The 18,394-nt window shown below is 36.8% G+C and overlaps 1 protein-coding gene across 2 annotated transcripts in view; it reads left to right on the plus strand.

Annotated features, from left to right (window-relative positions):
- Positions 1-18,394, plus strand: part of NEK10 (NIMA related kinase 10) — a 259,175-nt gene that overhangs the window by 72,989 nt on the left and 167,792 nt on the right. Inside the window, exons 16-23 of one of the 2 annotated variants that reach the window (XM_012511285.2) lie at positions 788-865; positions 2,823-2,887; positions 4,872-4,974; positions 5,068-5,196; positions 5,701-5,838; positions 8,702-8,747; positions 11,241-11,362; positions 11,498-11,600. In XM_012511285.2, the coding sequence (XP_012366739.2) occupies positions 788-865; positions 2,823-2,887; positions 4,872-4,974; positions 5,068-5,196; positions 5,701-5,838; positions 8,702-8,747; positions 11,241-11,362; positions 11,498-11,600 (784 nt within the window). Of the gene's footprint in view, positions 1-787; positions 866-2,822; positions 2,888-4,871; positions 4,975-5,067; positions 5,197-5,700; positions 5,839-8,701; positions 8,748-11,240; positions 11,363-11,497; positions 11,601-18,394 lie in introns of those variants that run through there. The other variant, XM_030812248.1, reaches the window with a different exon arrangement.

An 18,394-nucleotide genomic window follows, 5' to 3' on the forward strand; every position in this document is an offset into this window, starting at 1 on the left:
ACATAAGAGAAACTCAGCAGATCAGGGGGTAGTTGATAGAGCAGGGCATTTGAAGTTGGCCAGATTGAGGTTCAATTCCTGGAATTATTACTTCTTGGCTTGGCTTCTAAAAAAATAATGTATCTGCTCTAAGTATTGGTTTTCTCATGTATAAAACAAGGAAATTATAGACTAATTTCAGAGTTGTTACAGAGATTAGATGCAATAAGGCAAATAAAGCTCTTTGCAGTTGTAATATGAATGCCTGCACATAGTAAAGATCAGTGCATTATATATTTACTAGATAATAGAAAAGCGGCTGTAAGGTATTATTATTTGTTCATTCCTTCGTATGTATATTTCAATTAAAAAAACTAGAAAGATGTCAAGATTATAATAAAGACATAAATTAATAACTGGAATATAATTTCTCCCTTTATGGTTGTAGTAATTAAGGATATAAATAAATATCAAAGATATAAATCTAAGATATTTGGACACCTTTACTCTGTCCCTTTTTAATCTCTTATTATTTGTTTTTAAGGTATTTGAATCACTTTACGTTTATGTACTTTATTACAATCTTGGTTCTCCACGGACAGTTGAAATTTTAAGATTATAGTTGTACTCGTTTGTGTTTAAAAGTGTTATGTTGACATTTTAAATATTGTCCTGTAATGTTTACTTCAAGGTCCAAAGTTATACTAATATTTCTTCTTTGATATTAATTTTTGAGATTATTTGCCTCTTTTTGCTTGTGTATCACTACAGTGTTGTCACTCATAGTATGACCCCTTTATTCTTTCAGGAAAATGGTGTATATACAATAGCAAAATTAATTTTACCAAATAAGCAAAAGACTGCAGCAAAAACTAATCTATTACAGGTAATAAACATGTCTATTGTCCTTCAATATCAAGTTATTGAAATCTTGGGTAACTATGGTAAAATGATCTATGATTTTTAGAATGTTTAGGTTAGTACTGGCCCCTGTACTGACTATGAGGGAAAAATATCTGGCAAGGAAGACCGGCATGGAATCAATTAATATTAAAACAATGCAGAAGGCTTAACAGTGGTTTCTCTGTGTGGGAGAATTACGTGATTTATTTAGGTGTTTCTTTGCTTATCAATAAGTTCTATTTTTTAAAAAATATGCAATCCTTATGTGTCAGAATATAACAACAGGGGGAAAATTATTTGCCATCATGGATCTTGATGGATGAGAAGGGACTTGCCAAGTGGATAAGGGGATATTGGGTGGGGCACCAACGGCATCTGCTGCAGGGTGGAAGGGCATTCCATGCAGAGGGAACAGCCTGTACCAAGTGTGAAAGCTGTGAGCTTAGAGTGTGCTGAAGGAAGGGTGAGCTGCTCAGTGGGGCTGGGTTGTGTGGTTGTGGGAGGCAGTGCTCCAGCAGATGAGGCCTCACATGTACGAAAGGGGAACAGTTACGCAGGTTCTACATTCATTTTTGAGGAGTGGGTGTTGGGGGAGCTGAGTAAAGGGTGAGCTGCTCAGTGGAACTGGGGTGTGTGGTTTGGGGAGGCAGTGCTCCAGGAGTTGAGGCCTCACATGTAAGAAAGGGGAACAGTTACGCAGGGTTCTATGTTCGTTTTTGAGGAGTGGGTATTGGCAGAGCGGGGGTGGGGGGCAGTGGCCCTAATGTCAAAATCTGATTTAAAGTTAGTCTTTGCAATAGTTGTATCTCATCTTTTTTTTTCCCCCAAGTCATTTTGAAAAGGAAGAAAGAAACAACCTTTGTCTCCAATCTGATTTAAGAGTTATCATCCAAAATGATGGCCAAACCCAGCAGACGCTTTGGGGGTGTCTCTGTGCTGGAGGGTGGGGGTTTTTGCAGAGCTACCAATGGGAAGGTGCAGGCATGGAACTTGATTTCTTCAGTGCATCACAGATATATGACACTGTGCTGTTAAACAGATAAAGACAAACCCATCCTGCAGATACATTTTGTTAAGCCAGTAGAGAGTTTTTTAGAATTCCAGATGGAGGGCTTTTGAGGAATATGCATGCTCTCCCTTTCTCACAGTCTCCACTGCTCTCACCTGGCTCCTTCATGTCATTTTGTTACCAGCCTCACATCTCTGGGCAATTTTGTTTGGGACCCTTCTGTGTTCAGATCACTGATTTTAGTAAATGATCCCAGATTTGATTCAGCAGACCCTGATCTCTCCAACGGTGGCCTATTGTGCATGCACGCTGCAGGCTGGGCACACTCTTTTTTCTCAGTACTGCAAAATGTCAGATGTTTATTTTTTCTAGGTAAAGGCTCACAGGCCTCTTTCTGAGCATTCTAGAGAGTTACTGTAGATTGTTCTATTTGGGGAATGCTTAAGACTCTTTACTCAAGAGACTAATTTGTCAAGTTTGAGTCCAGTGTGCCTGTGGCTATTTTTATATGTCATCATTTCTAGTGTTTATTTTCTCACAGAAACCATATAAATATTGAGGTATACATAGCAGGCTAGAAACAAAATAAACCTTGAGCTCCTGGAAATCTTTAGACATTTGGTTTTCTCAGCATTGGAATTTTATTTCTTGTCTCTGTACTCATTTTATACTTTCTAGAAAGAAATTAATGACGAGTACCGAGTGAAGCAAGGCCAATATTCCTAGCATTCTACAACATAAACACTTTTTAAATACAGGAATGACCCCAGGTGTTGGTGTTTTTTGTTTTCACTTACAAGCTTTGGCTCCAACTTGGACCAGCCACTTACAATAAAGTCATGTTAATGTTTACTTCCTGTTAATTCTTTCCTGAAAAAGTTGTAATTTGTTGAGCTACCATTTAAGAATCACATATCCTTTTGTTTTCTAGTGTTATGCTTTCAGAGCCTTGAGATTTCTCTTCAGTATGGAAAGAAACAGACCACTCTTTAAAAGGTATGAGGTTAGAGAAATATAAGTGATCATTATGTTTAGGAGATCATTAGATTGGACTGTTTTCACATACTTGGCTTAGAAGCAACAGAAGGAAAATAATGCATCAGTATGCAAACCATGTGTCTTCAGATTTCTTATTTCACAGACATAAGTGAGCTACTGTAGTGATTCAGTATCCAGCCACACTGAATATTAACAGAATGATGATGAAAGAGCGGAAATCGCTATATCAATACAACTCCCCTTAATTACATGTGACTGCTATGATTTTAGTTTTCTTTTTGATAATTAAAGATAATAACATTTTTAAAAGATGGCATTAAAATATGAGCTTATTTTTTTCCAGCTAGAAATTTGAAAGTCGATCTGGTAATTTCCCTTTAATCAAAGGGAATTTAATCAAAGGGAAAACAAACTATTTTTGTGTGTGTCTTTGATGGTGTAGGAGCTCATTTGAAGGGGAGGCTGGATGTTCTGGGGTCAAGATACTGTGTTGGTGAGCCTGACCAAAAGGTCACCATTTCGGGAAGCAAACACTGGTTCCCTCACTGGTGTTCTGCACACCATTTAGTTAAGTGGGTTAGCCAAAATCATAGGCCCAAGTTTTTATTAAAATTCTGTTAATAAGGCAGAATAGACATAAAGTATTGAGTTAATACAGCATTTTTTGTTCAGAAAGCATGGAGCATCACTTTTCAGCCTTTTGGCTGAGATCAATTGCAGAAAGCATGGAGTATTTTATGTTGTTACTTTATTTCTATACTATATTTGGATTTAGAAGAAAATAAAGTAAAATTAGTTCTCTTTTTTTTTTTTTTTTTTTTTTGACAGAGGCTCATTCTGTCACTTCTCCTGCCTCAGCCTCCTGAGTAGCTGGGACTACAGGCATGTACCACCACACCTGGTGGTGTGGTAATTTTTGTATTTTCAGTAGAGACGGGTTTTCACCGTGTTGGCCAGGCTGGTCTTGAACTCCTGACCTCAGGTGATCCGCCTGCCTTGGCCTCCCAAAGAGCTGGGATTACAGGCGTGAGCCACCACACCCAGCTACTTATTCTTTATAATCTTTCATTTCAAAGCTCTAAACCATCTCTTTTAGTGAACTCAAATATTTTAAAAGCCCTTGAAACCAGTGTCTTGGGAATGATAAATGAATCTCTTTATTTGTTTTATTTTTCATGTACCAGTATTTTTATTTTCATGAAACTTTTATTGAAAAGTTGGGTTAGTATTTACTTCTTACTAAAATCTGAGTTAAATGACATTTGTGAAAGTGCTCCACACCCAAAAAAAATCTAATAAATGTTTCCTTCTAATATATTCAATACCTATAGCCCCAAATATCTTACAAGTAAGATTTTTGTGTAATCTGTATCATATCTAATTTTAAATTACGGTGAAAATATTAACATGCCATCTACCTTCTTAAAATTTTAAGTGTACAGTGTTGTTAACTGTAAGAACGAGGTTGTACTGCAGATCTCTAGAACTTTCTTCTCCATTTGTTTTTTTCTTACCCCTCAAAAACTGTAAATAGTGTATTTTTTCGAGGTTGTTGATAACCAAAAGAAGTTAAGTTTGTTTCATGTAATTAATCAATGAGTGAGCTGCATTCAAAAGGGAAGTAATGGGCCGGGCGCGGTGGCTCATACCTGTAATCCCAGCACTTTGGGAGGCCGAGACGGGCAGTCACGAGGTCGGGAGATCAAGACCATCCTGGCTAACATGGTGAAACCCCATCTCTACTAAAAATACAAAAAATTAGCCAGGCATGGTGACGGGCGCCTGTAGTCCCAGCTACTTGGGAGGCTGAGGCAGGAGAATGGCCTGAACCCGGGAGGCGGAGCTTGCAGTGAGCCGAGATCGTTCCACTGCACTCCAGCCTGGGTGACAGAGTGAGATTCTGTCTCAAAAAAATAAAAAAGGGAAGTAATGATCAACAGTGTCCAAGTTCTACTGTAAGTGTGTATAATTTTCTCTGTAGACTTTTCCCCACAGATTTGTTTGAGATCTTCATTGACATAGGGCATTATGTACGTGATATCAGTGCTTATGAAGAATTGGTATCCAAGCTGAATTTATTAGTGGTAAGTCCTGAGTTTTCAATATTTTGGCGGGCTGCTATGTAGTCAGGATGGAATTTATCACAGAAACCCATTTCCTTTTTATATTTTGATTAGGAGGATGAACTGAAGCAAATTGCTGAAAATATTGAAAGCATTAATCAGAACAAAGCTCCTTCGAAATATATAGGCAACTATGCGATTTTGGATCATCTTGGAAGTGGAGCTTTTGGCTGTGTTTACAAGGTGACTTTCCCCTTGGGGAACATTTCTGATACTCCCAACCAAACAGGATGTCACACTTGCACACCGATATTCAATTGAGTTGCAACTCTTGTCATTGAAAAATAGCAAACAAATAGGTATGAAAATTAGAATGATTGTTTTTGTCAAACAGAGATAGCCACACTAATATTGTTTTAGCTGTAAGCTCTAGAAATTGGCCGCTGACTTTTTAAGACAAGAGGCATTATTAATCTCTCACAAAGGTATTCAAAATAGCTTCTCCCAATGCATGATGCAATCTCTAAATTAAAAAATGCTACTAAGTATTGCAGACTGACCCAGGGGATGCCAGTGTTTTGAGCTGAGCTTAATGTAAATACAGATGGAACTTTAAATGCTCTGTGACTTATTTATATAACTTAGTTACTCATGTGACTTCGTTAGTCTATCTCTTTCTTCCCCTTTCTATCTTCTCCTTCTTTTCCCTGTTTCTTTTGTTGTTGTTGTTGTTTTTCTTTATTTTAGGTTAGAAAGCGTAGTGGTCAAAATCTTCTAGCAATGAAAGAGGTCAATTTACATAACCCAGCATTTGGAAAGGATAAGAAAGATCGAGACAGCAGCGTAAGGAATATTGTTTCTGAATTAACAATAATTAAAGAGCAGGTAAATGTTTTCCTTGTTTCTGAAGATGTTTTTCTTAAATACATGTCATTGCAAGAAAGTAGAATTGTGGTGCTCTTGTCCATGCTGCTTATGAACTAGTTCCAGGTGAAATAATTGACATTGAAGCAGTGATATTTTTGCCAGCTTTTTTCCTAAGGCTTGACACTGAAGCATAAAACACTGTCTGGAGTTTATATCAGGGTCATGGATGCAAAACAATTGGATTTACAGTACAGAATGCATCATATATGAGAAATCCTTTTCATTGTGAGCATATCTATTCTTTTCTCATTATATTTTAGGATATTTGGTTACTTAGTTACATACATAGAAATATGACTAAGAGTTTCTTGACTTTTGTCAAATGGAACCAAGCTGTTAACATTCCTCAAATATGACTTTATTAAATCTAAAATGTAGATTTTTAAAATGGGTTATTATTTATTGGCATGAGCAGAATACTCTGACATAATGTAACAGCTCAATTAACTCTCATTATGCAAGTTTGTTTGAGGAGGAAGAATAAACCTTTCAAAGAGAAATGGGATTTCTTTGTGTGATCCAAGAACACATTGGTTTCTTTTTCAGCCTTCCTTATTTGCACATTCATCACAAATACTGTTCATTTATAATTCCTGTGATGCACTATCAGCTTTGCTGCTTTTGTCCTCCACTGGTCACATTTGCATAGCATCTGTGTTGGGATGTATTGAATTCCATAAACATGAGAACTTTGTTCATAGAAATCGATAGTTCTACTCCAGTGTGTACATTATAGTAAATATTATCATTAATTGCTTATTTTATAGTTGATTTTATGTACTAATAGACTAGACTTTAAAAAGTTTGTTCATGTGTAGTTTGTTCATGTGTTTGTATGGTCATCTAGCCTTCCACAGTGTGCTCTTTCATTGTAGCACAAGGCTAGAACAGGGCTTCTGACCTAAGCCAGTCCAGTGTTTTCATCTGGACCCAAATATGGTTTTAGTCCTTGTGGGTGAGCCAGGTCCAGAATATGGTTCTGGTTGGTTACCTGGTCACATATTGTTTAAGGTCTGCTGGCCACTTGCTAGTTGATGAAGTAGATTATTTGTTTTAGCACATTTCCTAAGAAAAGAAACTGTCAAACTAGGGTTAGATAGGAGCATATGCTTGGGCTTTGAGGTAACTCAAAATTGCCCTCTCACTAGAGGATCAAACTGATGGAAAGGATGATAACATTGAGTCCTTAAAGGAGGAGGTAGTGGCAGGCAGAAGCAAAACAAATGGGGCTAGAATGGAGAGTACATTAAGATTAGCCTGCATTAACAAAGAGGATCCCAAATGCAGGTGCTTAGAAAGAGGACTCACAGTACAGTGGGTTATTTCTTTTTCACGGAACAATCCCAAAGTGAGTAAACCAGGTTGAAGGTGTTCTCTGCTCCATGTGATCATTTGGGGACGCAGGCTTTTTTCTCTCTTCTTGTGCTGTTACCTCCTAGTGCATTGTCTTCATCTGTGTGGTTGAAACTGCCATAGCCATGCTCACATCCGAGGTGGGATGAGGAGGAGCATGGAGGGCTATTCCCAAGGTTTAGAGTTCACACAGGAAGCACACATGCTTCCTCTCATATTCCACAGGTCAGAACTGAGTGGTAGCTTCACCCCCAGCTTCAAGGGAGGCTGAGAAGTCTTCTCTAACTGGGAAGCCATGTCCAGCTACAACTGTATTGCAATGGGACAGCAGGTTTTTGGTGGACAGCTAGCAATCTCCCTTCAAAAAGACTTGCAGAAAGACCAAAAAGAGATGCAAGCAAGCCATTTGTTGATGTGATGGTGACTGTTCTAAGACAAATTTTATCTAGAAACTCAAATTATAAGCAAAAAGTACAAAATTATTGGCATTCTTCTAGAAAATGATCTTTTATAATTAAAAAATTAGAAATTCCACTAACATTCTTATATCAAAGAGAAATTGCACCAGACATTTTTTAAAAATTGTGAGGAAGACTTTATTCAATACTATTGCAATAGAAGTCAAACTATTGTAATTGAGGAGAGAGATTGAACTCAACTCTGAATTCGAGAACTGGACAGCTGGGGACTCAGAGCCAATGGTTAGGGTGAGGGGGGTCAGTGGATGGAAGTTTACTAAGAGGAACTTGGTTAGATATCAAGGGTGAGTGGATGAGAAACTTAATTGGATGTCAAGGGTGGGAAATTTTTCCACAAACTGACTTAGCAGGATATAAGTTGCTAAAACTGACAGACCAAGGATGAGGCCTAGTCACGAAGAGGACTCAGAGGAGCCTGACTAAAGCTTGGTTAAGTAGGAAGTCCTTGTCAACTGTTATTATGATTTAAACTGAGTTGACTCTTAGATTATGTCATTTTCTACTAATCGTTTTGGAGAGCATAGAAAGACAGAAATAGTGTAAATAGGCACAAACTTTATATAAATATTTAGATGGTAGAGAGAGGTAAAGAACAATGAATATTTGTAGTCAACAGAAGTTACCTCATTTCACTTTTCTCCTTTATACAGTCTGTGTGTGGGGTTGTGACAAGGCATGCTAAAGGAATTCTTAAGATTCCTTCTACCTCTATAGTTCTCTTGGTTAAGTTAGATAGTAAAGTTAGGTGATAGAACGTTTTTAATTTTATTTAATAAGGCTATATAGGATTGCTATTTTCAGATCAGTTTATAAGCCACAAGTTTTTAAAAATCACAACAATCTCAGTTTGATGATATCTTGAAATACTTAGTTTTGTAAATAAATATAATTTATTTGTAGTTTTCAAACATGAAGTCCAACTAAGTAGTCAGTGAAAAACTTGTATTTTGAAGCAGTGCAACACATGTTTGTTATTTATTTTCTTATAGCTTTATCATCCCAACATTGTACGTTATTACAAAACATTTCTGGAAAGTAAGTATGAGTTTTCATGATATTTCTAAATAAGGAAACATTTTTGTCACATATATTTTCATATCGAAATGTCACAGAAGAAACCTAATCAACTATTTTATTGACCTTTTTTTGTTAATATGACAGTAGATGATCTGAAGCCTCACTTTCTTGACTAGTGAAACAGTGACCTAGTCAGTGACCTGAAGATAGTTATAAAATACTTAGCTCCCTGTGTGAAAAACACATGAACAAACCAAAATAGTTATTGCTATTCTCATATACAAAAAATCACTTAATAGGACCAAGGAAAAAGAAAACTAACAGATGGTGGTTTCCTTAAGGAAAGAAAGTTGTTTTTGTTGACTCAGGTGTTATTTTCCATCCCCAAAATAAGTTGGAGAGAGCTAGGTCTTTATTTCTTTTACCTGAAGTTCAGGTAAATGCCACAAGGTGGCGATGGAGGCCAGACTGATTCTGCAGGCGGGCAGGTTTGCTTTCTGCAGGTATTTTGGAATGCTGAACTAGAACCAAAACACAGATAAAGCTAAACTCAGCCACTCTTTTTTTTTTTTTTTTTAAATAGGGCCTATGACAGAAATAATACAAGTATTGATAAGCTTTAATGATATGTGTCACAAATGAAATGTCGAAATAAATCTCCACTTGAAGAATGATTTAAAGAGATATAAGGCAATGACTGGGGCTTCCGGACTACCTCTTTATCGGTGCTATTGTTATTTAAGAAAACCTTTTGTGTGTGTATTTTGGCATTTGTTAGCATTTTACCCATCTCCCTTCCCCTAGATGACTCAGAAAAACTCAGTGCTAACACTCATGCAGTAAATCCTGTCCCCTTAGCCATTTGTTCTTGATATTAAAATAATTTTCTATAATTTAGTGTATATCCCTTCAAACAAATCAAGGTTGCCTTCCGACTTGTACTGAAGTGATATAAATTGTCTTAATATAAAAAACAAAATCTTTTTTACTACCTGGTGAAACCCTGTCTCTACTAAAAATAGACACACACACACAAAATAGCTGGGCATGGTGGCAGGCGCCTGTAATCCCAGCTACTTGGGAAGCTGAGGCAGGAGAATTGCTTGAACCTGGGAGGCAGAGGTTGCACTGAGTCAAGATCGCGCCACTGCACTTCAGCTTTGCGACACAGCAAGACTCCGCCTCAAAAAGAAAAAAAAAAAAAGGCCGGGCGCGGTGGCTCACTCCTGTAATCCCAGCACTTTGGGAGGCCAAGACGGGCGGATCACGAGGTCAGGAATCGAGACCATCCTGGCTAACACGGTGAAACCCCGTCTCTACTAAAAATACAAAAAAATTAGCCGGGCGTAGTGGTGGGCGCCTGTAGTCCCAGCTCCTCGGGAGACTGAGACAGGAGAATGGCGTGAACCCCGGAGGCGGAGCTTGCAGTGAGCTGAGATCGCGCCACTGCACTCCAGCCTGGGCGACAGAGTGAGACTCCATCTCAAAAAAAAAAAAAAAAGAATTGGAAATGGCTTACAAATACATAAAATATGATAAAATATATTAGGAAATTGCAATAAAGAGGAATGAAGGATGAGAAAATTAAATGATTAAATAAATTATGGTATACCCATATTGTGCTATACCATACAACCAGCAGAAAGAATGGTATGGATCTGTGGGTACTGAAATATAAAGCTGCTTAATGAAAAAAAGCATAAATTGCAGAACGTGTATGATTCCATTTTTGTCAACATTTTCTACACACATATTTTGTATACATCCCATAGTTTCAAAAGACGCATATCACATCCCATTGTAAATAAACCCTATTGGTTTTAGAGGAGGAAGTAGAATTTACTCCTTTGTTTCTTGGCATCCAAAGCAAAAAGACAAACACAATCAGTCATGAAGTTCTCCGTATCCATAAGATAAAACCTAGAGAAGTCCAGTTTTTTTTTTTTTTTTTTTTTTTGCTTTTGAAAGGCATAACAGAAATTTCTATCGTGTGTTATTTTCAACTGTGTCATTGCAAGACCATGGCATTATTCCAGTGTAAAATTCTGTAAGGTAAATCTATCAGACTATGAAACAACACAGTTGAAAATGCAATTTTCTGAATGTCTGACTTGCTCTGAGGCTAAATTTTAGACTGCTGGGAGGAAGTATGGGCTTACAGGTTCTTCAGGGAATCCTCCATGACTGGAGATCATTTACTTGTTCTCTGTGGCACCTTTCAATCATTCCACATCCTGGCATACATAGAAAATGACATATTTGTCATTGTAAACTTATGCTAAGGGGTTGCCTGTAGCCAGAAGATACAGTGGCTGGGCCCCAGTTTCCCTAAGACCCCCTCACCTCCACCTCTTCCAGGGCTGAGTGGATCCATATTTTAGCACATCATCCCTAATTCTTAGTGTTAGTGTCCCGCACAGACATTGGGAAGCTTGAACTCTCATTCGTAAACTTTTTCAAGATGTCTGTATTGAGTTTAAATTTCTATGACCTTTTGTGATATTTATATAGACGATAGGTTGTACATAGTTATGGAACTTATAGAAGGAGCCCCGCTTGGAGAGCATTTCAGTTCTTTGAAGGAAAAACATTACCATTTTACTGAAGAAAGACTATGGAAAATATTTATACAGGTATGCTTTTATCTTCATTAAATTTTTCTTAAAACAGTAAAGTTCTGAGCTGGCTTCTTAAAGATGTGCAGTAGTCATCATTGGCTATATGTATGTTGGGGGAAATAAAATTTGTTTTCTATTCATTGTTTCAAGCTGTGCTTAGCTCTTCGATACTTACACAAGGAGAAGAGGATTGTCCATAGAGATCTGACACCAAACAACATTATGTTGGGGGATAAGGACAAAGTAACAGTTAGTAAGTATAAAGATTTTAAAACTTTTAACTAAAGAATTCCTGAATACTATCCTAGAGTAAGTAGTGTCCAGTAGAACTTTTGGCACTCATGGGAATGTTCTTTGTCTATGCTGTCCAATACAGTAGCCACTAGCCACATGTGGCTATTGAGCCCTTGAAATGTGATTAGTGTGACTGAGGAAATACATCTTAAATTTTAATTAAATTTTTTTTTCTTTTTTTTTCTTTGAGATAGAGTCTTGCTCTGTCACCCAGGCTGGAGTGCAGTGGTATGATATCAGCTCACTGCAACCTCCACCTCCTGGGTTTCAAGTGATTCTCGCGCCTCAGCATCCTGAATAGCTGGGATTACGGGCACCCACCACTATGCCCACCTAATTTTGTATTTTTAGTAGAGACAGGGTTTCATCATGTTGGCCAGGCTGGTCTCAAACTCCTGGCCTTGTGTGATCCACCCTCCTCATCCTCCCAAAGTGCTGGGATTGCAGGCGTGAGCCCCAATGCCTGGCCAAATTTTATTAAATTTTAATTTAGACATGCCTGTGTGATGAGTGGCTACCATGTTGGACAGTGACTAGTATAGTTCTAAATGACTGAGCTATATTTTGCCCATATGAGAGAATGAAGTACTCTTAGAATACTGAAGTGTTTAATTCCAAAATCAATGGTTTTCAGGTTTTTTCTTACTGTAGAACACTGCCTCATCAACAAAAGCTTTTATGACCACCGCATGAGTACATTGTTTTGAACCATTTTACCATAGTCTGTGCCTTATGAGTGACAAATGTACATATGGAGGGCTATAAATCCTCTAGCCATTTGTATATTTCAACATAGAGTTTTTATCACAATTTACTTCATCTGTAGCAGGTATGCCTGATGTTGGATAAAATTTTGCAAATGAGAAGGTTTATTTTCTCCTCCCAGTTGTTCAATTCTTAATCATAACTTAAAATTAAGTTTTTAGCTTAGGATTACATATTAACTTTCTCCTGCCTGCCTCGTGAACACTTGTGTTACCCTCATGGACTTTAATGGTTCATTAACTACAATTAGGGAGACACCTTCCTAAACCAGCCGTTTCCAAATATTTTTCATCATAACATCCCAGCAATAAAAATTTTTTGAGAATACACTGCCAATATACATAGGCTTATGCATAAATTCTATACATATATATTACTGAACAAAGATTCTATAGTAAATAACAGAATCTACAGAAATAAAACATAAAGGGATACGTTTAAAAATAAAAATAGAGGTCTTAATATTTTTGCTGCCCCTGCCCACATTGGGTTGCCTTAGAAACTTAGTGCTGGAGACTACTGCCGTCAATGTTATTGATGTGGACAAATCATCAATGTCATATGACAACTTATGACAGCATCTAAAGCTGAGTCCCTTAGTTTTAGAATTTCAGCACCCATGAAGGCAATTCCAAATGTACACATTTGCTATAACAACATGTGTTTCGGAATGATGATAAGATTTACTGTCCAAATTTTTGTAAATAGAGCATCATATTAATATATTTGTTGAAAAATAAAAAAACAACCTACAACAGAAACTCTAGATAACCTTCAATACAAAGCTACTTGGAAATATTTCCAAGCCAATGCATTGTGAAATAAAAAAAGAGACAAAATAACTGTGAATCTTTATATTAGACACACATTTGCTTAATGATTTGAAATTAATTATAACTTTGTTTACTTTAGGCTTTTTATGTTTTCTGTTTGTATAAATTGAACTTATATTTCCTGAAAATTTTTTACAATTTATTTATTTGCTGGTATGTCAACTTATAAGTTAATAAGGATTATCATAAATTGTGTTTTAATTTTATAACAAATAGTATATATATATATACACACATATATAACACAGTTATGTATATATACAACAGAACAAATATGTTTAATCCTCCTTAAATGGCTGTTCAGGCCATATTTTCTGAGTAATAGCCAACTCTGCATTTTATTTTCTCATGAAGATTAGCAGTAATCATTTCCTTTCATTACATTTAAATGTACTAAGCTTAGTCTTTTATTGCAGTAGCCTGGTTTATTTTTTTCTAAACTTATATTTACTTTGTTTAATCATTATCACACATAAAAATAGTTTACAAAATAAAAAGCTTATAGAGAAAAATAGTTTTATGACCCACCCCTTTGAAACCCTTAGTTCTGTTCCCACAAAATGGCCACTTCTCCACTTTTTGTTCTTTTTCTTATGGTATTTGATTTTCTATTGTAATGGGTGAGAATTTAGTTTTCTTTCTTCTTCTTCCCCATCTACCATTCTGCCAGTGCAGTTACATCAGAATTTTATGTTAAGTCAGTTTTCAATGTGTACATTATTGCTGCTGTGTAATTATTGTTCGTTGTTGATTACCTATACTTTCTCATAGGTAGTTTTGTTTTTCTTAGAGTTAATGATTGCCTTCCTTTTTGTTTGTGTTCCCAGTTTTCTTTGTACCTATTATTTACTTTTCTCCAAATCTTCCAGAAGAATTATAAAGCCCTATCAGTACTATTTTCCACATGGTCAAACATGACAAGTACTCCCACTTTTGTTTTCCTGGAATCCTCATTCCTGCAGCTGCTTGTTGCAGTGTATACTGGATTTCACTTTAGGCCTGCTGCACAGCCATTGTCATGGAACTATTGTTTGTTGGTCTTCCGATTGTAGACTCCGTTTCTTATGTTCTGTGTCTTTTTCTTTGTAAACTTCCCTGCTCTGCTGAAGTAAGTCTTCTAGTACTTTTCTAAGAGAGAGTGCTTTGGGCGCTATGTTTTTTGGATGTTCGTTTGCTGCAAATATTTTTATGGGACCCTCTTATTGGACTGGTATTTGGCTTAGTGTATGTATTCTCAGATGAAAGTCCTCATTCTCTCAAGTTTTAAAGGCATTTCTCTAGTCTTCTGGTGTCTAGTTTTGCTGTCAGGAAATCCAATGTTCTTCTGATGCCTATTTCTTGATACATGAGGTGTTTTATCACTCTGGAAAATTTCAGTATGTTCCATTTATCCACTGCTTTGGATGGATCTTTAAAATTCAATGTGTCTGTAGCTACATGTGCTCTTCAATCTGGAGACTTAAAATTTAAGTCCTGGGAAGTTTTCCTGCATTATTTCTTCACTACTTTTCTCCCCTCTGCTCTCTCTGTTTTCATTTTTAGAATCTTTTTAGTCTTAGATACCATATATACAAAATGATCTCCTAATTTAAAAAGTAATTATCTTAGTTTTTAATGTTTGTCTCTTTGTTGTAATTATTTCTTCAACTGTCTTTTCCATTCCATTGAATATTAAATTTATATTATCATATTTTAATTTCAAAAATTTTTATCTTTTTTGTGTTTTATTTTTATGGAACCCTGTTTTTATTCTTCTCAGGGTAATATAGACTTTTTTTCTTCAGCATCCTGAATTGTTTCTGCATCTTCTGAAGGTGTATATATATATGTATATATATACATATACATATATGCACACACACACCATATGTACATATACACACACGTAAACACACATATAATACATATATAACTAAACAGGAGTATATATACATGTTTTATTCCTACTTAGTATTATCTGTCTTTCTGGCTGGGGGCTTTTCTCAACTGTCTTGTGACCCTGGGCTGGTCTTTAATAATTTTGAGGAAGGCATGAAAAAGGCTGTCAGAAGCACTGCGAGTTCCAGTTGAGGCTGTCATCTGGTGCCCTTCATTATAATAAAATGGAAATTTTCCTTTGAAGACTCCAAAATCAGTATCTAAACTTTGTTTTTTCTAGCGAATGCTCTTCAAGTATCTTGCCTGGGGGTGTGTACACCTGTTTGCTGTCATTCTGAGAGCAGCGTCGACAAACGGGGCTCAAGGAACCACATTCAGTTTATAGATTTTCATTGAATTATACTGTGCTTGGTTCCTTGCTGGTTTATTTCTTTGAAAAATGAATATTTTCTCTTAGTGGCAGAGGGTGCTTGATTTACTGGCTGTGTGTATGTGGGAGGGCACCTGGGAACTTGATCTCAATTCTATGTATTGAGCTTTCTGCTTCTCTTCTCCCTTGGATGGCACCCTGGCCTCTGCAGGGTAAATGGGCTCCCTTCAGCCTTTCCTCCTCAGATGCATGGGTGGCATTTTTGCTCTGCTGAGTCTGACACCATCTTCTATCTACTTTCCATCTGCCACACATTTATTGGAATATCTCATCCTCTGTTGTTGCCAAGCCCATTCTCATTGTTCCTGTGGGTTAGTAACATTCCAAAGAATATCTCCTCTCCCAGGTTTTTTTTTTTTTTTTTTTTTCCATTTTAGCAGGGTTTGAGATTTAGAGGAGATACAAACATATGGTCAATTCGCCTTTTAACCCAAAATGGGCAGGCTAGTTACATTCTAAGTTTACACATTTGACTTAAAACATCCCATTTTCCTGTTGACTCTCTAATAAATATACATATTTCTACTTGTATTCAAGTCATTTAGGACTCTCTAGAAAAAGTCACTTTGTTTTACAAAAATAAGCAAACCTTTGTTTTGTCCTTCTCTGTCCTGCCCCTCAATGTTATTTTACTCCATCTTATTAATATTTATCAGAGTTCTACTTAGGAGTTATAAAATTAAAGAATTACTTCCAGATTTTTTTTTTTTTTTGAGACAGAGTCTCACTCTGTCACCAGGCTGGAGTGCAGTGGCACGATCTCAGCCCATTGCAACCTCTGCCTCCTGGGTTCAAGCGATTCTCCTGCCTCAACCTTCCGAGAAACTGGGACTACAGGTACATGCCACCACAACCAGCCAATTTTTGTATTTTAGTAGAGATGGAGTTTCACCATGTTGGCCAGGATGGTCTCGATCTCTTGACCTCAAGATCTTTCTGCCTCGGCCTCCCAAAGTGCTGAGATTACAGGCGTGAGCCACCGCACCTGGCCTACTTCCAGGTTTTAAGGCTGTTTAGCTTTAAGTGAAGCAATATTTTCCTAGTTTCAAATAAAGAAGCAGCACAGGTTGGTGGCATACTGGTGAGGCTAGCAGCCTTCAGATACAGAAGCAGTGAGCTCAGAATGGGATCGTAGCCTAGTCTAGTTTCTCTTCACTAAAGCAATTGTGTGGTTAAGGCATTGATGTACTCCCATTATTTTCAGTGAATATAAAATGATTTTATGACTGAAAAGATAATCCCCAGAGATTTGATGTCATTCTTTAAAAAGTATTTTAAATATAATAGTGCTGAAATATTTTTTAATGTCTATCTCTATTGATATAATGTAAATATGTCCATTAGTCTCTTATCTTTAAGACGGATTACGGTTAAATTAAAACCCTGCAGCATTAATTTAAAACTAAGTGTATAAAATTTCCATATTTTAGGAAGTGGAATGCAGCTGCAATTAGTAGAGCCTGTGAGAATGGGCTGGCTGCTGTGGATGTGAAAGCACGTCACCACAGAGGGGCAGCCTTGTAATGTTTTATTTTTCTATTTGCTTGCACTAGAGGGTTTATTTACTTCCAGAAAAGAAACACAGAATTGCCAAATGATGTTTAAGATGCATGAGACAAAGTGTACTGAAAATGTGACCAGAAAAACAGCTTTCAGAAAACTAAAATTTTCATCTTCTCATTTTTCTCAGTATAGGTGAATTAAATGCTTTAAGATTGAGGTTGGTTTGCAATTATTTATAGTAAGCACGCTGGCAGGAGTTTCCTTTGATGAGGAAGCAGAGTAGAAAGTACTCACATATTCTGTTATGCTTGGTTTTGCAAATGCTATATATTTTTAAGTCTAAATATATTTCCATTTGAAAGACTAGCTTTTGATGACATGTGCCGTGACACATGTTCAGGTCTTGCTCCTCCATTTATTTGCAGCCTTTGAAACCATACAAGGAAACAGACCCCAACTCAGTGGTACATGGAGTGAAACACAGTCAACATTTGCCCTAAATACTGTCACCTGCCAAGTAATGTCCATATTGTGCCATCACATTACAAAATGACTCTTAAGGGAATTTGGTAAAAATGAACTTAGCCTTGAACCCACCATTCCATATTTCTTGACCTTTTCAAATACCATTATTTTAATGTAAACCTTCCATGTCCCCTTGTCTCCTCTGCTTTCAAATAAAAAAGAAAAAAACAAAACTCATTTAACTATAGTTAATAGATTTCAGACATGGGCTTTAGTACATGACACAGAGGGTCACATGTTCATCTTTCAAACAAACAGGCTGTGTGAATTTCTGTTTCTCAAGTGATATTTGGCACCTGCTCTGATGATAACGACAAGGACAAACCTGATTCAGCGTAAAGTTTATCAAAGGCTCCAAGGATCATCAAATGTTATCAAAGGTCAGGCATTGCCGGGATAGAATAAGATGAAAAGCCATGGTTTCTGCTCCCTAAGCTCACAGTCTTATGGGGAAAACGTCTGTTATTCACTCAGCGATTACCTTCCTAGCTGACACATCCTACAAGTGAGCACAGCAAGCATGAAGGACATAACCCCTGTCTTCATGAAGCTTATAGTTCTGTTACAGAGTGATGAAGGCTCGAACGTATATGCAAAATACTGTAACATGTAATAAGTAACCCGAAAGTCTCAACAGCTTAAAACGGTGGCAAAATACAGCCTGTGGGACAAATCGAGCTGTGACCTATTATTATATGTCCTGTGAGTTAAGAATGGTTTTTATATTTTTAAATGCTTGTTGAAAAAAGAAGAATACATGACAAAGACCATATATGTCCCATTTAGGCAAAGCCTAAAATGTTTACTATCTGGCCTTTA

The sequence above is a fragment of the Nomascus leucogenys genome, chromosome 4 (assembly GCF_006542625.1).
Source record: "Nomascus leucogenys isolate Asia chromosome 4, Asia_NLE_v1, whole genome shotgun sequence".
Classification (NCBI taxonomy): Eukaryota; Metazoa; Chordata; class Mammalia; order Primates; family Hylobatidae; genus Nomascus; species Nomascus leucogenys.